A 26,703-nucleotide genomic window follows, 5' to 3' on the forward strand; every position below is an offset into this window, starting at 1 on the left:
TGTTTCCCAACTTAGTTTATTTTGGCATCTTCTGGAGGAATAGAAAAAAGTGCACGGCAAAATCCTGGTAAGTTTTCTTTTTCTAAAACATAAAACATACTTAAAATTCATTTATCTAGGGCATGCTATGCCTAAATTTTTTTACAGATGCGCAGGTTTGTCTGTACTCAGAGTAAATTTTGAGGTGAAAATACGGCCATTTTAGCCATAGGGTCCACATGAACCTTAACATATCGTAAATAAGTATTCAGCCGCCATGTTAATTTGCTGAAATCCATAAATATGCAAATAGAAAATAAAACTTCACTTACCTGAGTGCTTTATTTAATGCAATATCAACCGACCGAACAGTTATGTCAGAGCTTGTTCTGTTTTTGAAACAGCTTTAAAACAGCAAAATCGAGAGATAGTGTTTGCATATAGGGTACGCTACATGTGGATTTACGTGGCAAGTAAATTTGTAAACGACATGAACGTGTATATCTCGTATATTGTGTATAGATATATCGATAATTGTATCACACGGTTGTTTACAAAGCGAAAGAAGCACGTCATATTAAAACATTTAATTCATCATAAAACAAAATTCGTTATGGGAATCAAATCCAATTTGATTAATTTAAAACTACGAAACGATGGTAACTGGGGGTAAGTCGATACAGCATTGTACAATGTTGATGACATCGTAAATGTCAGTCTACTGCAACAACTTGCTCCGCTTACACTAAAGACATTTCAACAATTCAAATTCGTTTGAAGGTCTTGATAGGAAGCTGCATTCTACTTACACGAAAAGCTATATTCAACAAATATAACGCATTTTGGTACTGTCTAGAATCGAATACTTTAAAAGCTTTAATACTATCAAACCAGTTTTGATCTCAAACTGTTATTCTGATTTAAACAGCCTTTGAAAGACTGATAAACACATCATTTAGTAATCTCTAGTTAGTCGGTCAATTTTCTGACTTATGCACTGAAGTAAATTCTGTCCTGTTCAAATAATTAGCTTGCAGTCAATTAATATCCGTAATTGTTTATCAAGAACATTTTGAAATGTCTGAAAAGCTACTCAACAGTGCTGTGAATTGACTGCCAGCAACAGTCTGAACAGTACTTAACTTACCGGAGTAGATAAGTTTGAAAATTTAATTAAAGTCTGAACATGACTTCATCCCTCATTATAAAGGCTTTGTAGATATTTAGATGATGGTAAGATCAAAATGACAGTTAAAGACTGATATTCCTTTGCTAGTTTATAAACCAAGTAAACATATTAAAACATATCTGCATTAGATTTTGAATGTTTTTAACTATGTTTCACTCAAAAACCATTATAAAGTTTTAGGAATGCCATACTTCTTATCCTGCTTCGACTAATAAAACTTTAAAAGACACAGATACGGCTACATATTCATCTTTGAGAAACACTTCAGACCCTTGAAATTAATACAGTGGTATCTTTCATTTGGACAGAAAATAATACGTCCAGCAAACAAGAAGCTTGTGTATCGTTCTGAGACTCAAACGTCACCGAAATGATAAACTACATTTGGTGATTCGCGAATACATTGTTTGCTCCTATTACTAGTAGAATTTAATAACCTAAGGATCAGGGCTCTTAGTCATTACTTCAAGAACAATACTTGTGCTCGAAATTCAGTATTTCGATTGGTTGAATTCTAAAGATGAGCACGATAATCACACTTGAAAATGTCATTACCGAGAACATGGTAAAACATTTATGAGAGAACTTCTCTTTATATTCAGATTTTCAAAGATTGGTCGGCTCGTAGTCGAAGTAGTGAGTTCAATTAGGGGAATCGACATGTCTTTGTTTTGCAGACTGTTTCGTTGTACACTAGCCACTGAAAATCTGGTTTAACTTTTAGGTTTAGTACACAGCATGATTAATAATCTTTTAACACACTGAATACAGAGTTCCTAATGTATGAGCCTTCACCTTATCATTATTCGATATTAAAAATTTTATAGATTATCGTTGGTTATCTCAACGAGAAAAGCAATCGAGTTCAGATAACCAATTATAATCTGTTTATCGCTATTTTACCTGTGACGACGTTGTTAATTTCATGTCAATTTCATTCGCAACGCCTCGTGGTTTCTTAGTTTCTAGCGACAATTTTCCATTTAACTATTTGATTTTTCCTGTGGTACAAGTTCCCAATATTGATATCTATGCATTATGAAAATCGGTTCTTTGTTGTTTGTTTTATCTTGCAGGAGAAAAGTTTTAAATCAGGGTAGCGTTGAGGATTTACACGCATAATAAGTTAGATTCAACTATTTGAGTTTGATGACCTGAAAGAAACTTGGAATACAGAAAAGATTATGTGAGTAAAAATAATGTTTGTCTGCCTATTCCTTAACAATGAAATGGACAAGCACCTAATTTTAAAAATAATTATGCCATAGGTAAAGTATTGCTATTTAACACCGTGGGTAATATTACTTGCTAGCCTTTAATTTTGTCAATTTAGGCTAGACCTCACCTTTTTCAATTTGCCTTGGACATTCGTATTTTTCTTCTAATTATTTAATTTTTCAACACAAAGTGTTTTTTAAAAGAAAAAGATGTTAGAATATATGTATATACATGTATACTATGTTTGCTTTTTTCATGAGGCTTTTGAATTGAGTACAAAACTTAGACCAAGTTTAAACGTCAGCTTAAAGACTTTCACTTTATTCAGTTATAAAGATCTTAAACTATAGAGGATTGTTTGTGAGACAACTGATTATAGACTAAGATTGAAAAGATTGATATAAAAGTCCCCAGTGTGATCGAAATTTAAATCAATTTAAAAGAGAAAACATTTATCCCCATTAACACTTCAACACTAGAAATAAAACATATGACAGAAAGCAAGCAGCCACAACCACTGTATTACAAAATAATGGTGTGGAAAACCTTTGTATACGGAGGAACTATGTATCAAACTAAATGATAAATTGAATCGGCTTGTATCATCAATTTGGTGCCTCATGAAATATAAACTTACAACGACACGAAGAACTGAACTCAGAGTACAAAAGCAAAGTAAGTACCATTTCATCTTCAGAACGATATGCAATTATTATTCATATCTAGAACAATTTTAATTGTATATAATTGTTGGTGAACCATACACATGAAAGCTGTATACTGTCTGAAAATCATCAGAAAGTATCTTTATAAACGTCTGCACATGATCTGAAAATCATTTTAACCTCTTATGAAATTGTTTGAGTATTATTTGAACATGATGGAAACTCTTTTTCTGAAGAATAGCTGACTCTTGATTGGAAACTACTAGAAATGTAAAAAAATGCTTAAAATAATTATGAAACATTCTAAATCATGTCTGAAAAATGTCAGAGCTTAACTTGAACATGTAATGAACCTTTTCGTAACAATTTTCTAGCTATACCACGAGAAAATCTGACCGTTTCAACAATATTGCTTGAACAGAATCATAGTTTTGTTGAACTTTTGTTAAATTTCTGGATTGTGCTATTTGTTACGAAAAAGTCCAAAGAGTGCTCAAGAAAATTTCAGTAGTGTGTTTTTGAATTTAACATCATGTTCAAATAAGTTTTAGGTAAATATTTTCTTGAAAAAACGCATGGAAAGTAATTTAAGCATTCCCCAAAAGGCAAACGAAATTATAGTTTGTGTATTGGCAGACGTCCCGAAATACATATATTTATACGCTGTTAGACATTTATATCTATATACATATATAAATACCATCAGTTTACAGGTAAGTGAAATTTTCTTATACTGCTTTTCAATAGAATTTATAGTACACACGTATCCTACATATCTTACAAGTTCAGATTTATTCTAATTTTATATTCATTTGAAAGCAACTAAAATAGAACTGACGGACTAAACAAAACAGGGAACTTCAATTAACATGATTAATGTTCGTTCGTTGCCATTTTTATCAACACATAACTTCTTCTAAGTTCTATATGCTGACATATATGCTATAATTAATTTAACTGCACGATGGATTCACGTTACAAACCATATTCATCACAAACAAAGCTGTTTTGTCGTTTAATCATAATTGTTTTGCTTCGTCTTTCCACTGAGAACGATTTTAATTTCGTCATCATATCTATCGTATGATCTTGTAGCGCATGTGTCTATGCGTTAAGTGTTATATATGGATCATATAAACTGCTCCAATATACATAACAAAATGTAAGAATGATTGAATTGAATGCCAGTACTGCAAAAGTCAAAAAGTCTGAAAAGACCAGGGTTTTTTTTTCTGAATTTGCATGAATTTTTACTCGACATTCTTTATTTGTCTGATTTAAAAAAACATCTTATCATAGATTGAATTTGTCTGATAAGTTTCTTGATCTTTTGACAAGTGTCTTGACAGTATGAACATGGTCTCAAATTTTGCCGAAACTTCCTGTAGCATCTGCTAAGAGTCTGGATTAGTCTCGACTAATTCTTGACTGTCTTAGATTTGTCTTGGTCAGTTTTGACATATTCCTGACATTCTTAATAATGTATGAATATGTCCGGACATATTCTTGACAGTCTTAAATATGTCTTGACACTATCTCAACAGTATAAATGTCGCCTAAAATGTGTAGAGACTCATTCTGCACTGTTTATGACTTTCTATTGCTGTTATATACTCCTTTTTATTATGGCTAAACTAAACTTCGAAGAATCAAGGATTAATTCTGATAGTAAGATATCTTTTAGGTGCAACTAAAAATGAAATACCCTGAATAACTCCCATGTAGTTTAATTTTGATTTTTTTTTAAACGCTTAATTAATTGTTTTCAATTGGATTATACGTCAAACAGAATTTAGATTTTTGCGGTTCGTAAAACTGCCAGTCATTTGCTTTCCTAAAATAGGTGACTTGAGGCAGTTCTTAAATGTAACCCTACAATTCATATTTTGCGTTTGTGTGGTTTAAAAAAGGGGGCTTTCGTTTAGGTCAAAGAATAATTTATTTGTTCCCATCTTGAATTAAAAAAACCTTATTCATTTTTTAGAACAACCAAAAACATTTTTATTCAAAAATTGAGTGTTGAATTTCATAATTTTGTTATCAAAAATAAATATTTGCGATAACGCCCTCCTGAAAAGTGAAGATGTTTAGAATTTCTATAGAAATCATTGATGGGACCCATTATAAATACAGTTTTTTTTATTATTCCAAGGGTAGATAATAATTTTCTTTTAATCTTTGGGAAATTATTCTGTTAAAATAATAAACTTCATAACCTTGATGAAGAAAATCTATTTTATTTCATTTAAGGATGTATTCTTCTGACTTTTCAGTCTCGTTCAGTCTCGTTGAAATCTCGTTCTTGAATTATTTCCAAAACATGTGATATAAGTGGAAAATATCAATGAATTTAAAAAAACTAACTATAATCAAACATAACTTTGTGAAGAAATTGTGTATTTACAATGAATGGTTTTGAGTAATCCAGTTTTCAAATTTTACGACCAATCAAGTCAGTATTTTTAGCCAAAATTTTGAGAAAATGGGTTAGGGATACAAAAAATGATTTTACAAGAATCATGTACATCCCATATCATTTTGGTCTTTTCAAATTTCCTAGATATGTATTTTTTCAATCATTTATTACAAAAAAAAAATTGAAATAATATTCATTTTGTTCTAAAAACTGAGAAAAATCACAAAATTCAAAATTGACAGCATGGTAAATTTTACACAAAAAAGCATCAAAATATGATGAAACTTTCTTATATTAACACCTACATTTTTTTTTAAAGTAAAATTTATTCAGATTGATCCACTATATATTTATAGAAAGTAGAAAAAAGTACAAAATATAGGTACAAATCGATGAAAAATGGGGCAATCATCAAAATTCGGTATTTTCAAAGGGCCGTAGCAAAAAAAGAAGTGCACCACCATATGACTTTTCTTCACCAATTACTTTGTTACAGTCATCAATCCTATTCCTATCTTATTTTTTAGACATAATTTTGCAAATATGACGTCATATTTGTGCTGTTTCAGAAATTCAAATGTCTGCATGACGTAATATTGTGCCTTTTCACCATTTCGTTCGTATGTGACGTCATTGTTTACTTTTTGCGTTCAGGCCTGGTTTGTCACTAAGTCGGGCGTGTCTTTTTTCTGTGTTGGTCTTCAATGTATTATGTATTCGGGTTTTATTTTCTATAATTAGTTAAGACGTCAGTTTTATCATGTATATCTTTTATATTCATTTGATAAAATTGACTGTTTGCAATAGCATAAATTGTTCCATGTAATAAGGATATTCTTATCACAAGCAGAAAACCCTAGCCGTATTTGGCACAACCTTTTTCAACTTTTGATCCTCAGAGGTTTACAACTTTGTACCCCAACCTTTTTTTGACTTTCCAACTTTTATATCTGGGCGTCACTTGATAATTCTTGTTTGGACGAGGCGCGTTTTTGACGTTATGAATTTTAAACCTGATGCCTTTTGTTATCTATTATTCATGTGTTTCTTTGCCTAATACGTTCTCCTATTTATTTGTATTGTATATTTAATGTTATATTTATATTTAACAATGCCATCAAAGTGCCAGGTTTGGCATGCCACAAAACCAGGTTCAACCAACCATTTCTTTAAAAATGTCCTGAACCAAGTCAGGAAAATGGCCATTGTTATATCATAGTTTGTTTCTGTGTGTGTAACATTTTTACGTTGTGTTTCCGTTGTGTCGTTTGTTTTCCCCTATATTCTAGTGTGAATTCACATTACTATAAGACGTGTCACGGTACTTTTCTATCCCAAATTCATGTATTTGGTTTTGATGTTGTATTGGTTATTCTCATCGGATTTTGTTTAATGCTTAGTCCGTTGCTGTGTGTGTTACATTTTAATGTTGTGTTTCACTCAGTTTTAGTTTGTTACACCGATTTTTTTTGTCCATAGATTTATGAGTTTTGAACAGCGGTATACTACTGTTGCCTTTATTTATAAACCCCAAAATCAGGTTAAGAAAAAAGTTTAATTCTAGAAATTTTTGGCTCTTCAGAGGTGTACATCCTAAAAATTTGAAATGATGATTTTCATCTATCAACTAACTTTTTAAATTGTAGTGGCATGGTCGGTCAACTGATAATATAAAAAAGAAGATGTGATATTATTGCCAATGAGACAACTATCCACAAAAGACCAAAATGACACAGACATTAACAACTATAGGTCACCGTACGGCCTTCAACAATGAACAAAGCCCATACCACATAGTCAGCTATAAAAGGCCCCGATAAGACAATGATTAGTTGTATGGCTGATTACAGGTAAAGCAGTAATTTTCCATATGACAGTTGCGTGTACCCTGGGGTGTAGAATACCTTAATTTTATGGGGAACATCCTGTCCACGTGTAATACTTAATATATATTCCAACAGATAACATTACACAAATTGTTAAATCAAGGATTTGTATAGTATATACCATTCTACAAATCATTGGACGAATTACGATACTATCAGACTTTGCTATTTATAAAAACTTCATTTTGGTACAATAATTATTTATCAAATTAACATTGAATATTATGAATGTAGAATGAAATAAGTCTACAGTAAGACTGATTTGAATCATTTAGTAATTATTTATAAGATTTAGGAATCAATATTTGTAGTTATTTAAAAACCCACATTTAAATTGTTTTATATCACATACCCATATTTGTATTGTTAATACTTTAGATTTCAAAGCCATATGTGTATTTGTAAAAAGATTCATATACCCAAATTTTAGATTATTTTACATGCTCAACTTTTATTTTTGTTGTAAAAGAGGGACAAACGATACTAGAGGGACAGTCAAACTCATAAATTGAAAATGAACTGCCAACGCTATGGCTAAAAATGAAAAAGACAAACAATACGACACATGACACAACATAGAAAACTAAAGAATAAGCAACACGAATCCTACCAAAAACACAGATACTCAGGAAAGGTAAGCAGATTCTGCTTCACATGTGGCACCCGTCGTGTTGCTCATATTATAACAAATCCGGCAGATAGTCTAATTCGGTAAGTCACATTCATCAAAGAGAATGGGATTGTAGCAAGTGTAATTTGCAGAAACAACAATATATTCTATAAAGAGAAATAAAGAATAAAGTTATATCATGAATATTGGTCATGATTTGTAAAACTCAGAAATGTCAAGTAATTTTAAGACATAAATCAAAATGTGGAGAATATGTCAAGCTATACTGAGAATAGATGAGAATGTCGAGAATATGTCGAGAAATTTCAAGACAGTATTCAAATGTCACGAATTTGTCAAGAAATTTTAAGACCATACTCAGAATTTCGAGAATATGATTTTTTACTTATCATCTAATTATGTTCATCTTAACATAAAAAACACATTTGCAAAGTTTTAAATTTATATTCCTTCTAATAACGGAGAAAATCAAGTATTTGTAACTTTTTTGGTTGAATTCTCGAGTGGGTCGTGACGTATTAGCCCGATTTATTGAATTCTGGGAAAAAATAAAATCTGTTTAACTCTTATAGCTTATCGACAATATACGTAATTAAAAGCGCACAGCTGACGAATGGTCGAAGTTATTAACCACAATATAAGAATGAACGAAAATGAATATGCATATACCGTTTTGTATTGATTGAATTAAACTCCTATAAAATTATCTCTAGTAAATGTTTTTGAATAAATTTAATTAATTATTGTTGAGATTTTATTCATAAAATATTTATTGAACATTTTTACTGATATTGAACTGAAAATATTTCAGTTCTATTTACCGTTATTGTTTTGATAATCATTTCAATGCAACTAATGTGTGAGCAGAGTGTGTATATTATTTTGTAAAGGTCACTGTATATTTCTCGGCTTGAGGTCAATTCGTTTACCTTGTAGCTATTTAGCCGCAGGTGTGAGTTCAAGCGTACACAGGTATAAATGTTGTTATTTGGAAAGGATAAACAGAAAGGATTAGAAAGAGTATGCTATCACGATGTTAATACACTAAGATTTAATACACGATGAGAATAAAGATACAATAATTAAATTGTGTAAATTAATTGAAAATAAAATTCAGATTCGTAATTCCGAAAGTGTATAAAAATAAAAGGAAACAATGTTTGATTACTTTCTTGGCGGCAATTGGCGTAAAGATTCAAATATGAAGCAAAAAATAGTAGTTTTAATCTTTTATAAAAACTAAATGCAATATTACCCAATTTGATATACCATTGTACATCTGTTTGATATCATTGACTTTACCGGAATTTCTTAACTTGTATTCAAATCTGGCTGTGTTTAAATGCTAATAAAACTATTGCAATTTTAAAGTTTTTAATTGACAAAAAAATACAACATACAACATGCATGATTTTTTTTTAGTTTCTTTTTAACATTTTATTCTTACATAATTAAATTCATTTGACAATCATTTACACGAACTTTTTGTGAAAAGAATATCAATTATCTAAGCTAAGGCATTATTTCTTTTGAGGATTTTTGAGGATTTTTTTAAAAATTCTATGATAATATTTGTGCAATGTTGAACATGATAGCCGTCATTAATCCAAATAAGTAATACAGTAGTTGTAATAAAAGTTATATTTTAGTCATGCATAACTGATATTGACGAATTTATAATAGTTCGTCCATACATCGTTGTTCTTGAAACAATCATTATTAGTATACATGTAAGTTTCCTGACGTATAAGAGCCATTGAGGATGAGCTCCAGAGAAATCAGACTAGTGACGTTTCGTTCGTTTGTTTGTTGGGAAAGGAGAGGAAATGCAACCGCTTGTACAGATAAACGACAGAATTACCATACAAGCATTTATAGTCAACACAATCAGAAAGAGTTCCCATCGTTAGACGGGGAATATGAAGGCTTCCAAGAATGAACAAGTGACATGTCTAACTCTGAACAGTTAGAAAACAGACTATCGACATCGACCGCTTGTTCTTAATATTTGAAACTGTATGCATATATATACGTATACGTTTATGATATATATATAGTGATGAGTTTTTGCGTCTGACAAAAACTAAATTCCTTCATGGTTATATCTTGCCATACGTTTATATTGGTTTGTAAGGTGATTACTCACAATCGTTATTTGAAAATCCTGTTTGTGAGATGTAGATTCATTTCAATACAGAAATTTCGTCTATATATTTCACAAGTGTATAACACGGAGAAGCTCTGAAGGTCCATTACTCCCATTTTGTTTGGGTGTGAGCCATCGATGTTTACAGCAATATCACAGAATAAGATGATGATGGTAGAAAGAACTATGGGCGTCATGTGGCAAATATTACATGCATATCGGACAATGAGTTGTCAATCTGTATGAAAAGATTTCCAATACAACCATATTATTGAGAAGGAATGTTTACATGCTATACTCTCGTACTAGTATTACAGGGTTCTTGTGGCGTTCACCTTAGACACACAACTTTTTAACGATGTTTAAAAAAAAGACAGAACCAATTTAATGTCATATTTCCCTATTTTTTTTAAATATAACTAAAAGTCTTTTATCTGACAAGAATACCCCTATTTAGCGAACAAGTAATTTATTCTTTTTTCTGTTATTGAATACCAAGAAAGAAAATAAATCCCGAAATTAATTTGAAACTTTGATACTCAAAAGTTTCCCAGCAAAATATTCACATTCCCTGGGGATAATTATAGTGTTCGTCCAGTGGCATATATAACAATTGTGATGACGAATTACTTCCTTTGTTCGAGAACAATCTTATTGAAATATAAATCTGTGATTTTACTAGGTCCACAGCTTCAATGAACCAAAGCAAAAGTTATACATCGACCTGTATTTAAATCAAATTGGTTCTCTTCTTCATCTGATATACAATAGTCTATCGACATTCGATGATTACATACTGTTGGCATACGTGGACTAGTCTATTTACAACACTTTTACCCCTATTTATTCAAAATATATGTTTTTTTCTTATGTTCAATGTATACATGTATATATTTTAAATTGCGCTATAGTTCCGTAACTTTCTATCCAGTCGTATAAACGAATCGTCGGCAAGTGCGTACATTTTTTAAATCAATATTTCTGGTCTGTTCCAATCTGTCCTTCACTATTGACAATGACTATATACATGATATATTACATTTTCCCATATTCACCCTTGAAAAAAATATTTAAATAGATTTTAATTTCATCAAATCTTATTTTTTGGGTATTATTTATATGTTTATGAATTATATTCTTTACACCAGAAATGTTATTTATAAACAAGCATATGAGTTTAGTAATGACAAGTAAGACAGAGTTGTATATTATTCATCTGATAGTTCAAAATGGAAAGTTATAAGTTATAAGTTATCAGCCGTGTACACTGATCAATACCTGCAGAAGTGAAACGATTTCATGAACTTGCAAACCCGACATGAAATCGCTTGAATACCCCGACGTGTCACCTCACACCCCTCACAATACCTTTGGAAGTAATACCTTTAGCCATGCTGGTGATCAGATGAGGGAAGATCAAAATATATTTGTTTATTACTTTAAAGAATTATGAACAAATTAGATTTTCGAAAACAATTTTCACGGAACACTTATTTATGATTTCAACTTTGACTTTTCACCTAATTCCAATATCAACAGTTTAAAAACAACAGACCATGGTAATTTAAAAAAAGTAAGAATATTTTTCGTATCAAGTTAGTTAGTCGGATAAAACAACCGTACGATTGACAAGATATCGACACGCAATTACGACTACATCGGTTACTGTAGTTTTAATATCTATGAATTTGAGCATTTTTATACAGAATGAACATAATATCAATTTTTGATTTTTTGCGAAGTTTCCCTTTAATATATTTATTTAAGAAAAATTAAGAAACAAGTCATACTTTTGGAGAATGTCGAGTAAAAATTTATGCAAATTAAGACAATTTTTTTTTTTTTTTTTTTTTTTTTTTTTTTTTTTTTTTTAGACTTTTAGACTTTTGTAGCGCAGAAATCAATATTTGATGAGAATGAATATACAGTGTAGAGTGCCAAATTGTATATCTTTCGATACAAAATAATCACCTCACCAAACATGTACCCAATTGACGTATAGACAATCGTACACATGTATCCAACATGCCAATTCATTACAAGAAACATAGTACCAATACATAAAGGAAGCATTCAAGCAATCATAACTGTCAAAACAGAAAAAAAACTCGACGGCAATGACGTTCTTATTAAGGAGCTGTAAATGTTGAACCAAAAAGCACTTAGTTGCGATACTTTTATATTTGATTTCTCATCGACAGTCAGATTAATTTTTCTCTAATATATGAGTGTATAAGATATATAAAATACTAAATTCTAGTAGTAACTGGAGTACGAGTGATAATTGTCGTAAAAACATAACAATAAATTTGTATACATATTCATCCACTTAATCGTCTATGACTTAAAGTAAATCAAAACCAAAAGTCCAAACATCACAATTAAATCCAAACTCTTCTATGACGTGCTTCTTTCGCTTTTGTGAATAAACCCTTGCTCTAAATCCAATAAAATTTGTTTGCACATGCGTACATTGACTACTGCACAATAATGTACTTTATCAAATTGGAATGCATTTACATGGGTAGGCATTATATTTCATTAACTTAAAATACTTCCAAACTATTAAATGATGCACATGTTGTTTTTATTCATTTATTATGACTGTAATGTGTTGTAATTCGAAATTGAGATATTGAACCTAGATATGACAACCGTTCATGCTGGCTGTTCAAAACTCCTCCCTTAGAAAAATCACATTGCCAATCGTTTGCTTCTTATTAAGCAAAAAAGTGAAAATCATGGGAGAGCCTACACAAACGCTATACACATTACTATCCATTATCATTTGATTGTGTTCATGTGATCACGTGGTTATTTAAACTTTACAGATTGCACGTACTTTTTGCAATCTGGTCAATAGATTTAGGATATATTTAGTTCTGTAAAAAATGTTTCATTGTATGTATTCTACTCATTTCACTTCCATGTTAATTGTAAATTTATGTGTATTTGTCGCTCCTGTTACGCAGGAAATCTACGTCTGAGTGTATTTTGAATAAACAGTCAAATACACATCGGACATATAAATTACCTTAATTGTCATAATCAGAATCGAATTAATTGATTCAAGTTATACTTTATTGTAGTTTTAACATGGGTATGCATTATATTCGTCTTATTTGAGTCCTCACTATCGCTCGGGCAAAAATAATCACGAATATAATGCCTACCCATGTTAAAACTACAATTAAGTATAGCTTGAATCAATTATTTCTTAAATCAAAATAAAAAATCTATAAGAATTCCAAAGATCAACTTTCAATAAAATTCTTATAAAAAAGAAGACATACATCATATAATTGATGCAACAAACCTGCAATAATCTTAGGCACTTAACTTGACTATACAAAAATACATCACCATATGATATCTTCCATTAGAAATATTTAATTTACACAAATCAGATAGACCACTCAATAAATATAACCAAAGCTATGACAGTGTACGTTGACAATCATAGATAATTTATAGACACAGAAGTAAATGAACTTAAAACTGACTGTGAAACAATTGGTCTTAAACTAACATAGCTGGAATGCATAACTCTTTAAAAGCTGCATTCTGTAGACCAGAACCAGATACAGAAATATCATAACAAACCCTATAACTATGACTCAGTAGAATAAACCAACTGTACCACACTCCTATCATGATAAGCGTCGACTCCAGCATGTCATAAACTATGTATATCAGGAGCACCACATCACAACACACTGCCAGAACCACTATCACACATACATCTACTAGATAATAAATACACAAAATAGAAAAGAAAGAATATAAGACTTATCGTAGTAAATAATCCAGCAACCATCAACGAAACTGATGAGCTACCAAGACGTTGACTAAGTGACAATGCCATTTTCTATACAGACGCAGTCACTTGACTACATAAAGTACACATTGACAAAATTATTAAATATGAAGATGCTTTCTACATGTAGAAAAATATAGACCTGCAAAACAAACTTAGAAAGCTAATAATTATAGTAAACAAAAAGGCCAAAGTACCAGAACAAAAATCCACGAACCCAACAAAGAATAGGGAAATGCTTATTGTACATACATATAAAAAAATTACTTGGCCTAACAACAAACGTTCCTGACAAAAGATATAATAATCAATCTAAACTAAAGAATCTCTTCTATATAAAATCGATATGAACTTGAATGCGAAAATGATATGATAAAAAGGTGAGTCTACATCCAGTTACAACATCACTCACCATTAATTATCGCTTAAAGTAATTTTAATATAATATTAATCCACACAAAGCAAGAGACACATTGTTCTAGTTGTTCATGTCTGACGTTTTATTATACTTTTGAAATGACAGACTATTTTTTTTGTCCACAGGGACAATACATACACAAGTATGATACCAACTAGCAAACATATCCACAATGTTTAGGGGGATTTTCCAGCAGTTCTTGTTTCGGATTCTGGATCTACAATTCGCATGCAGTATGTTATCTTTTAATGTTCACCCTCCCTACTGACATCAATATTGGTACATTTTGAAACTTGTCGGGTACAGAAAATCATCAGTTTGTAAAAAGTATCGAAAAGACGTTTTTCGTTAGTTTAAAAAACTATTTTTTATACAATTTTTATATCTTTGGAAAAAACTTTTTCAAATCGTATTATGTTACGTCACTCTTGATTTTTTAGTGAGCTTTTATCATGTTAACTCGTATCAATTGATATTTTTTATATGGTCATAATTATAAATTAACTGTTTACAAAAATTTACAAATACTAAGGCGTTTCTACCTCAGGAATAGATTGCTTAAGCTGTATTTGGCAAAACGTCATGACATTTTTGGTCCTAAATGCTGCTTAACTTTGTACTGTAGTTGGTCTTTTTAACATTTTTTTATTCGAGTGTTACTGATGGCTATTAAAACATGAGTTCTAAATGGTAAAGTTGAAATGACCCCTTCGAAAAATTTTACGGACGACATAATCAGTTGGTTGACCGTTATGGAATAACCGTTTCACAGATGATTTTGGATATGTTCCTGATGTCGTAACTACAATACCCTTCACTTTTCACGAATATGACCTACATATTTAGATTATTTACCAGATTTGTAATAACATAAGCAACACGGCGGTTGCCACATGTGGAGCAGGATCTGCTTACCCTTCAGGAGCACCTGCGATCACCCCAAGTCATGTTTAAAAATGTGTCTGATGACACTGCCTGCCAACCAACATGCCAGACATAGCTTAAAAAGAACATAAGGGGTAATGAATACAAATTTTCTATAGGCGTGCATGCATGCTGTGGAAAGTTCATGAAATATTACCTCAATTCATGAACATCGGTATCCGAATAGCTGAATCCGTTTTGTGTATACATCTCGCAGAGTTGAATTATTTTGTGTATACTTTACACATATAAAATCAATCTTAGTTTTTGATACGTTTTTCGTGAATAACAAACAACAGGTAAGCCTGAGTCTAATCGTTAGAGATACCAAATTCTTACAAACAGTTTTTCAATGAGCACATAATACTTTATCAACTCATTAGTTCGACCAAACTTTTAGGATAGAATATTAATTTCATTATTGAACAATTGTGATACGGAGTTGGCCTACTGTTGGTTCCTGCTGGCGTTATAAGCTCCTCGACGTTTTCATTAGGTTTTGCACTTCGAGCGTAACTAAAGAGATATCATTGTTCGAAATAAACATAATAAAACTCGTAATTTTTATGTTATCAGATTTATTGATTTATGGAGAAGCACTAGATGTATTGTTAAAATTGATTTTAAGAAAATAACCTTATTAATGTCGTTGTAGGATCTAAGATATAGAAATCAAAATCCTTAGTGGCAGCGACGATGGCATGAACTATTCATAAAAGCTTTATCTATCAGAAGCTAGAAGAGCTCGATTCTTCACACCTTGTATGCAGGTACCTTATGTTACGAAGTTTCCGTTGGTCGTCGGTCGATTAACCCTGACTTAATTTGAATTGGCCAGGGACTGCCCGAAAAACTCGACCTCAATTCAAGGATGACTGATTAATGTTAAAGTTTCTTTAAGTCCGTTTATCATTTACTATAAGCAGTTGGTCAACGTTATATGGTGTATGGAATGATTTTTAGGTGTTCATGTCCGACTGACAGGTTTCATTTGACCATGATCCCAATCTCAAAGTTCATTAGACAATGTTAAGTTTTTGTGGTTTGTTCTATTTCTCTGAATTAGTAATTTTAATGAAATGTTGCTGTTTTTGGTTATTATCTTGAATATTATTATAGATAGAGATAAACTGTAAACAGCATTAATGTTCAGCAAAGTAAGATTTCCAAATAAGTCAACATGTCAAAAAGGGTCAGTTGACCCCTTTAGGAGTAATTGCCCTTTATAGTCAATTTTTAACCATTTTTCGTAAATCTTAGTAATCTTTTAGAAAAATCGTCTTCTCTGAATCTACGGGGTCAAATTAAACCAAACTTTTTCATAATCAGCATTGGGGTATTTAGTTTAAAAAATGTGTCCAGTAACTCGGCCAACCAACCAAAATGGCCGCCATGGCTAAAAATAGAACAAAGGGGTAAAATGCAGTTTTTGGCTTATAACTCAAAAACCAAAGCATTCAGAGCAAATCTGACAGTAGTAAAATTGTTTATCAGGTAAAGATATATCTGCCCTGGAATTTTCAGATGAATTGGATAACCAATTGTTAGGTTGCTGCCCCTGAATTGGTAATTTTAAGGAAATTTTGTTTTTTTTGGTTATAACCTTGAATACTATAATAGATAGAGATAAACTGTAAACAGCAATAATGTACAGCAAAGTAAGATCTAAAAATAAGTCAACATGACCAAAATGGTCAATTGACCCCATAAAGAGTTATTGCCCTTTATAGTCAATTTTTAACAATTTTCATAAAATTTGTAGATTTTCACTAACATTTTCCACTGAAACTACTGGGCCAAGTTCATTATAGATAGAGATAATTGTAAGCAGCAAGAATGTTAAGTAAAGTAAGATCTAAAAACACATCACCATCACCAAAACACAATTTTGTCATGATTCCATCTGTGTCCTTTGTTGACCAAGGTGAGCGACACAGGCGCTTTAGAGCCTCTAGTTTATTAATATGTTACTAATCATACAAACACGTAGGATCATGGGTAGGAAAAAATGTAGAATCACAAACTTGTAACACAAAACCGAATAGAAGTAACAACAATTGGAATTTAAAGATGTGCATTTGATGATTATTGAATGAAAGTAATGCCTGCGTAAGCATAAATATTTAATAGTTGATTTTTTTTAGTTAAACGAAATTAAATGTGGAATTAAACCTCCAGCAATTCTAAATAAAAGAGTACGCTAGCGGTGAAAGGCGTGTTTAAATGTAAATTAACGTTTTGACATTTTTGGGTATGCATTTTATCTCCAGATTTCCGCTAGAAGTAAATGAATAAAAATGATTTAAACAAATACTGTTCAAACATATAAACTAAGCTATGGAGAGGCCCGAAATATAAAGTAATTTTGAAAAATTGTAGCCACTGTTGTATTTTTAAACATTGGACCTTCATACTTCCTATAACTAGATATGGACGTTGAAGTTTCTACTTTCTTTCTTTTTCCCCAGTATAAACCCTTGATTGTCAAAATTACACCTGTACGTAGAACTGGTTGATCAAATGATCACCCCTAGCTTTTGGTGGGGTTCGTGTTGCTTATTCTTTAGTTTTCTATGTTGTATCATGTGTACTATTGTTTATAGATATAGGAAGATGTGGTGTGAGTGCAAATGAGACAACTCTCCATCTAAATAACAATTTATAAAAGTAAACCATCATATTGTTTGTCTGTTTGTCTTTTTCATTTTTAGCCATGGTTTTGTCAGTTTATTTTCGATTTATGAGTTTGATTGTCCCTCTGATATCTTTCGTCCCTCTTTTGTAATACTTTGTTTGCCAATAAACTGCCTTAAGGTAGATACCCACCTAACATATACCATGCCAATTGCTATCCCATATCTGATTATATAGTTCGCAGTAATTTAGTGATAGACAATAACATTTAACATTTAAGGCTGATTTTTTTTTTAAAAAATAGTCTAACTTTTTCTGCACATCAACAACAAGAGAATAAGCCAATTCCTTCTTGCTAAAAAATAACCTCTGTGCAGCAGATATTTCTTTCTGAAATAATTTTTATTAATCTGATACTTGATTATCACTCAGACTCGTCTAATTCTAATCACTCAGTGTTTCTTAATTTCCTTAACCATTTTCAACTTTCCATTTTCCTCTAAGCACCTCTTCCTCAACATTTTAACACGCAGTAGTCACCCAAGGATTGAATGAACTGCTTTTTGTATAGATGTTGCATGTCAAACATACTGGCTTGTAAGGGGATATATTTTGTCCGAAAGAAAAATACGTGCAAACCACCTCGAATAGAGTTTTGTCTGTATATAGTAGTGTGCTTTTACAATGCTAATAATAAGAATATGCTTATATTTAACATAGTTATTATAGTGTATCTTCATTAGGTTTTTTTTACCTATCATTGTAAAGACCTATTGATTTTGTTCTGATTATTTTGCTTTCTTCCGCCGAAGTTATTTCTTGCGCTGTATTTTTAGTTTAAAGAGATGTCGCTTAGTTTCTTCATGATATCATACAGTCTATAAGCTTTTGAAACGGACCCTGTTTAACCGAACTCTTTTCTTTGTAAGAGTTATCTCCCTAAACACTGTTTTTTTCTTGTTATTTGATCTCCTTCGCAACCGCAAAAGAAAGCGATAAAAATTTATTTTTTAAAGTTGCTCGTTATAACCTCAGGATGTTACGTTTTATTTTGACCAAAGCGTTACGAAGAATCCATATGAGAGTTATTTCCCCTTTTGTATTTGATATTAGTGAAATATATTTGAAACTGGAAAACCATAAGTGATAAATGCCTAGGGTTTTTTGATTTGAGGCCCTTGGTCCTTGGTTCATAAAAATGAAAATGAAGTCAAGGTCACATTCAAGTTTTTGATTTTGGCTATTCATCACTAATTTTCTGAAATCTTATAAAATATCGACCAAATACTTTTTTTTAGAATTGTTAGTTGCGACATGTCGTAACATGTAAATTTTATTTGAAAGGGTACGGAGACATTTAATGGGAGATTTCTCCCCTTTTATATTAAAATTACATGTATGGGGATATAACTCATTTATTATATATAATCAAGAGCTATTGTCTTCTGATTTGTTTCGTGACCTTGAAATATGGGCCAAGGTCAAAGGTTGATTAAACGTTCTATATTATGACCTTTTCTTTTACCTCATAATCATTCGTAAATATAGCTCAACATGCAGACTTCTAATACGTTCAGATATTTCACATCCAATTTTTTATCGAAATATTCTTTATAAAGCATAAAGGTGTCAGTATTCACCTCAGAAACTTACAAAACCTTTGAATAGACTTATTAAGAAGGGATATAGTTACGATACTGTTGTCAAGTCATTAAAGATTGCATATTTTGGCGTTGATAGTGAGTCACTAATAAGGTCTTTGCATCGGAACTAAACACATTTATTCTAAAAACAGTTGTTGGCATGACACGGGTTATGTTCTTCTCATATATGTTATGATGGTATGATACTAAACCCCTAACGGGAAGGATTGTGCCTGATGTTCATATGATGGAATCATAATCTTTCAGTCAGTTTAATTGGGGTCTGGAGCTGGCATGTCAGTTAACTGCTAGTAGTCTGTTGTTATTTATGTATTATTGTCATTTTGTTTATTTTCTTTGCTTACATCTTCTGACATCAGACTCGGACTTCTGTTGAACTGAATTTTAATGTGCGTATTGTTATGCGTTTACTTTTCTACATTGGTTAGAGGTATAGGGTGAGGGTTGAGATCTCACAAACATGTTTAACCCCGCCGCATTTTTGCGCCTGTCCCAAGTCAGGAGCCTCTGGCCTTTGTTAGTCTTGTATTATTTTAATTTTAGTTACTTGTGTACAATTTGGAAATTTGTATGGCGTTCATTATCACTGAACTAGTATAAATTTGTTTAAGGGCCAGCTGAAGGATGCCTCCGGGTGCGGAAATTTCTCGCTACATTGAAGACCTGTTGGTGACCTTCTGCTGTTGTTTTTTCTATGGTCGGGTTGTTGTTTCTTTGACACATTCCCCATTTCCATTCCCAATTTTATGATAAAGCCATTGTACTTTTAGCATAAAGTTGCAAGCCATTTCATCTTGAAAAAGCAAACCGGAAGTGACCTTTTGTAAACCGGAGGTAGCCACTTGTTGTACTAAATTAATGTAAAAGAATGTAGAACCATATATTTTAGGAATCGGGGTCAAGTAAACTATCAAACAATAACGGAAGTTACATTTTTCAAACCGGTAAAAATTATCTCATTTTCTATATATATGTTTTTAGAATCAGCGTACAATAAGCTGTCATTTGACGCTGGACTTGACATTTAAGGGGGCTCGCGGGTCTTTTTATTTCTTAATATAGGATTTCGCTATATTTTTCTATAAGTGTTTTTTTTATCTTATACTTAATAGAAAAATAAAATTAAAAAATGGGGTCACCGTGTATTTACCCTCACAATCTGCTTTTGAAAACGACATACATTTTTGTGAAAGTACTTTTTTTTGTTGAATAGGTGAAAAATAGGTAATATCGAAATAAAAAAAGAACTAAATTACAAAAACCATTAAAAACTTACAATAGTTTAGTTTAGGTACAGCTTTTTTGAAAATAATAATAAAAGATATAGGTCACCGATGATTTAAAAAAGATATTTGAATTTTAATGCCAAAAAAAATTGGCATTTTTGCACCAAAACGGAAATAAAATTTGATATGAAAAAATATGTTTATTTTTTTTCTGATTTTTTTTTACCTTTTACCCTCGAGCCTCCTTAAAACCAAATTTTTCATATCAAAATATATCTTTACTGGTGGAGAGACCTTCAATTGTTCTCTGAACAAAGAGTTTTGGAATTTCTCTCTTAATTTAGTTTTTCACAGTACAAGTTTTTTTTTAAAGCAGTATATATTTATCAAAATTTGTTAAACTTGCCGATCAAATGTCTTTTTAGGTGGAGTTATATGGTGTAAACATGTCAAACAATTCGATTTAAAAACTTCAAGTTTTAGATCATTAAATGGTTTTTGTATTGATTAATTTTAAAAATCATAAATATATTTACCTAGTTAAATTCACACAAAGTTAACTACAAAGTTATTTGAAAAAAAAAATCGATGCAAAGTTTTTATGACGTGACCTTTAAAACTCAAAATACATTATGGGTTTCGTTCATTGTTGAAGGCCATGTAGTAACTTAAAGTTGCTTATATTCATGTCATTTGATCTTTAGTTGATACCTGTCTAATCAGTTGATATACAACAAAATCTATTTCTACTATTGATGCTGACATTGTCGTCCAGGAAAACTTTCACATGACGTCTTCCCGTTAAATAAATTGGAATTGGTGAAAACATGATATGCAATCTAAACATAGACTAAGCAAAGCAATATAAAGCTAAAGACCTCCCGTGATTTTCAAGATCATATTTTTTAAAAATAGTTTAAAGCTGAAATTAAAGCGAATTTTATGTGATAAGTCAGTGATTATATATCAAATATCGAAGTGAAATTAAGATTAAGGATACTACCAAAACAATAAGCTTAGTTTCAAATCTCTTTTTTTTCCTTTTTCTTGATTGACATAGATAACGTAGACTCTATTACAAACTTTATGATTTACACTTTTAAATTTCAACATCGAATTTCTAAACAGTATCATATTCTCTCCCCTACCCATCGCATGGCGTTTTATACCACAAAATTAAATGACAAGCTATGCTGTTTTATATTTATACTTTACTAACTTCTAAGCAGGGATGTGTTCCGTACATATGAACTGCTTCTCAAACAGAGTACTGAGGAAGAAAAACTGACATCGACGTAACATAAGTTTAACTGTCACATATTGGTTGAAAGATACGATACGATTGTGTCGCCACTCATTAGCGACATCTTTTCTCAATGAAATAGTTAAATATTAAAGATTTTACCGGTCGTGTTTAAATATTTAACCCATTTTGAACTCGGATGACGATAATACATGCATAGAAGGAAAAAATAGAAACAACACGTTAAATAATTTCTTGCTTCCGAAGTTTGTTTCTAGATTTACTTTCATCAGGAACGCTCAAAGCCAAAGATTTGAAATCTGACGATGTATACGTACCGACATGTCAAAAATACCTCAAATAAATAGCCAAATTCATCTAAAGCCAACTTTGCCTGAAGGAGTTGAAACCTTAGTTTCATAATAATTTATAAATTTATAAACGGACAATTTTGAAACGAGTACCTTGTAGCCGCACCCAATATCGTTTTGTTTTGGGTTTATGTGATTCAATCAGTGTCTGTTTGTACCTCTGATTTGTTTTCCTGATTGATTTATAAAATTTGAACATCGGTAAACATCGGTTAAACTCTGTTGCCTAAATTCAAACAATAACAAGATTATGCGGAAAAAAATATTGTAATTTGCCTGTCTACTTTCAGGTGAAAACCACAGGAGACATTTTCAAATTAGTCCAAAACCCGAAGCCGCTTTTGAAATTAGAACCAAGGATAGTTAGTTTAAACATATTTATTGATAGTGGATTGGGAAACAAGTTTTGCAACTTATATTAATCCCTTTCCACTTTGCATTTTAAGTGAGATGAAAGCCTAATGATTAAATATAAGAGTTGTTATTTTTAGAAAACTCAACCCGTCTATTCATTTAGATTTCATCTAAAACTGATATTATCACATCGGTTATATCATAAAACGTTGCAGATCATTACAACCTGTACGGTAAACACTTACCTAGTAATACTAGACTAAAGTATGCAATTTAAAAAGTCAACTTAGGTTCATCTGTTTAAATATTGAAGTGTGTTATTAAAACCTGTACTAACAAAAAATTAAAAAAAATTTATCCAGTAATGTAATTTAATTTGTCAGTTTAACTTTAATATTGAAAATTAATCATGCAAAATGTTTCGCTGAAGGAATAGTTCTGCAAATAGTTGTACAATTACTACAATATCGCTTGTGCTATTATGAAATTTCGTTTGTATTAAGGAATTCCTACATATTCTTTTCAAGACTGATTATTATAAAGTTTGCGTTAATCGTGAATATCGTATCGCATTCACTTGAAAAAATGTTTTTTTTTCTGAAACGGAAAGTCTCACTCAAATCAAAGATTACCTAACTTATAAATTCAAATGAATCTTTTCAAAAAGTCATAAATAATTCAACATCAAATTGTCCGTTTCTATGTATGTTGGCGTTAGTTTTTGTTACACTTCAGTGTTTCTTTTGTCCTGTTGTTTTCCTCTTATATTTGATATGTTCCCTCAGTTTGAGCTTGTTACCCGGATTTTAGTTCTCTAAATCGATTTATAACTTTTGAACAGCGGTATACTATTGTTGCCTTAATTGATAAGTTAGTAGTGTATATACACAATTTCACATGTTTATATGAGTTAAAAAAATAGTGATCATTAGGCTTGTTTCTTCGAAGGGACCGTGCTGTATTTTCATTTGTCTAATGGTATGTTCTACATACAATGTTTTCTTCGAATCATATCATGAACGTTGTTTAGTTACTGTTGATCGCAGATGACCCAATTTCAAGAGTTATCATCTCAATACTTATGACTAGGTAAAGGTACATAGCAACACCCAATCTCAAGTCACAGTAAATATATGTTTTATTACAATAATCTTGACAGAAGATAGTATAAGAAATAAACATCTGAATTGCTTTTTTTTTGTCATTTCAAATAAACTTGTTAAGAATCACTTGCATATTCTGCCGACGCAGTGTAAAAGAATGGCGAACTATGCCAAGAGGATATTCAAACTTATGAGTTCGTTAAAAACTGACAATGGCATAGCGAAAAACGACCAAAAGACATACGACAGTATCAGATTAAAACAAAGAAAACTAAAGACCTTTTAAAAAATACAAACCCAAACTAAACTCTGGGTGAACATATGTGTATCGGATATGTTCCTACGATCATACTCTACATGTGGTACCTGTCGTGTTGCTGATACAAGTACAACACAAAACGGTGATAAGTCTAATTTGAAAGGCTATAATTACGCTAAGTGTTAATCTGACCGTTATTGTTTTCGTTTAAAATCGTTGCCACTTATAGATTGAGAACGACAAACCCTTTAATAAAAAGGCCCCACGGTAGTAGTAAAGTTGGATATTAAAAGGTGTTCGTTAAAAATATTACAATGCACCATCAATAGGTAGATTAGTTACCTTGTACAGACCGAGCTTAAACAGTATTCCTGCATTGGGAAAGGTATATTCCAGATCTTATCAACTGTCAATTTAAACATAGATATTTAATATTATAGTAACATATCGTGACACGATATATATGGGGTCAGTAAACGTAATATTGGATGAGAGCGAAGCTCCATATATATTGTTTGAGGTCACTAGCACACTATGTATCGAATTTATGTTACCGACTATCTGAACATGTGGTATTTAGACCAGTGGCCTATAAAAAATATCAAGTCTTCAAATATATATATGTATTACCAATATATTATATACTGTATTCGGATATACATATTCTTCATATTTTCATGCTTTAAAAAGAAAAACAATAAAAAAAAAAAAAAAAAAAAACGAAACAAAAAACGAAAAAAAAACCCCAAAAAACAAGTCAAATTGTTGATAAAATCTATCATTTTCATAGGTCACAATATTGTGTTGTATGTAGGATACATTCAACTGGCCCACAGCCCTCATGTGTGTATGCTATGCACATAATAATTTTCTATTAACTTGCATTTCCAGCAGTCTACTGGGTTCTGAAAACTAAGCCTGTTATATTTGGAGAAGATGTCGAACTATTTTGCAACTATAACAAGACAACTAATTATAGCTGTGACGAATGTACGAAAAGGTGGCATTTATATCTGGCCTCTGATTTCAAACTCTTATCGTTTAATGGATTTCCATCTGAAATATCAAAGTATAACACCACCGATGGTCCTGATGGTTTTGGTCTGGTAATTAAAAACTTCAGCAAACAAGACTTAACGGGATCATATAGATGCTCATATGGATTCGAAAATGATAGAAAAAACCTTGACATTGGAAACGATTATGAATGTAAGTAGAAAACATACATAAATCATTATGACATCTATTCATGTCATTGTAAATAAAGGCAACAGTAGTATACCGCTGTTTGAAATTCATCAATTTATTAAGAAAAATATTCCAAGATGCTGACATGAGTGAACAAATTGAAAAAAATATTTATACACTTCTCAGAAAAAAAACCTTTAAAAAATTATCAATATGAACATGATCAAAGCTAAAATTTGTAATCAGCTGATTCAGAAGGACGAAAGGGTTTGCATGCCTTAAATATTTCCTTATTTCGCATATTAAAACTTAAAGTCATTACAGAGAAAATGATTTTTGGATTTACATTAGTTCAAATGGAACACATTTGTTATTATATGCGACATATATGTTCAGCAACAGTCACCGAGGAAATTCAAGTGTTCTTGGACATTTCAAACAGATGAATTCAACAAAACTACGGAAACGTTTGGTTTAATTGCGTCCACGAAAGCTGCAACATTCTATTTAGGGTAGCAAGATTTGTATTATTGTAGGAACTAGGAAACACATTTTTTTCCATAGGAAGGCTTGTATAAAAGATTTGGATGATACCAATGAGACAAATTTATAGAAGTCTATTTCTTCAAACCACCCGCCGTCCATTTCAGCTAGACCTTCCAATCTACAGTATAGGTGTAAACCCATCATTGTTTAGTTGTTTTTTTTAAATTTGCAGTTTATAAATACATTTAATGTGCAGAAATGATCTTTGTTCTAAATAAAGAAATATTTGGCACGAGTAAAGTGTAACCTGCCCAGTACAATAGACAAAATTTCATATAACATTTCATTGTTTGTAAGAAAATAACCATCACTAGAAGATAACCAGTCGAATGTTCACCCTTATGTCCCGTGTACAAGCTTTAGTAACCATATAACCTCAAGTTTCAAAAGTATTATATAGAAACCCCAAATAAAATACAATGGTGCTTTGAAACACACAAGATATATATTAATGACTCAGAAATGATTTACTGCAATGAAATTGTATTTCACCTACTATACGTTATTTCCAGATGAATAAGATAAATAAGATCAAAATAAAGTAAGACCATATGTTTTTCGTCTTTGTTTGTTCGTTTATTTATTTTAATAAAGGGTCTCGTTTGTTGTCCAATATTTCTGTCATCTCTTGATATCTTTTTTGAATTATCCTTTTACAAATTTCGAATCAATTAAAAAAAAATCATAACGTATTACAAAAGGTATAGATTACCTAAGCTGTATTTTGGTTAGATCTTTCGGAAATTTGGTTTCTCAATGCTTTTCAATATCTAATTGTATTTGAATATTTAAAATTTTGTTTGGAGGGTCTTTTAAAAGTCTTGTG

The 26,703-nt window shown here is 31.2% G+C and overlaps 1 protein-coding gene across 2 annotated transcripts in view; it reads left to right on the top strand.

Annotated features, from left to right (window-relative positions):
• The first annotated feature begins 2,238 nt into the window (after positions 1-2,238).
• The window catches only part of LOC139523102 (uncharacterized), a 33,838-nt gene continuing 9,373 nt past the window's right edge, over positions 2,239-26,703 (top strand). The window contains exons 1-3 of one of the 2 annotated variants that reach the window (XM_071316868.1): positions 2,239-2,354; positions 14,491-14,598; positions 25,035-25,352. In XM_071316868.1, the coding sequence (XP_071172969.1) occupies positions 14,538-14,598; positions 25,035-25,352 (379 nt within the window). In that variant the 5' untranslated portion in view covers positions 2,239-2,354; positions 14,491-14,537. Of the gene's footprint in view, positions 2,355-14,490; positions 14,599-23,459; positions 24,286-25,034; positions 25,353-26,703 lie in introns of those variants that run through there. The other variant, XM_071316867.1, reaches the window with a different exon arrangement.

This window comes from Mytilus edulis, chromosome 5, assembly GCF_963676685.1.
Source record: "Mytilus edulis chromosome 5, xbMytEdul2.2, whole genome shotgun sequence".
NCBI classification, from domain to species: domain Eukaryota; kingdom Metazoa; phylum Mollusca; class Bivalvia; order Mytilida; family Mytilidae; genus Mytilus; species Mytilus edulis.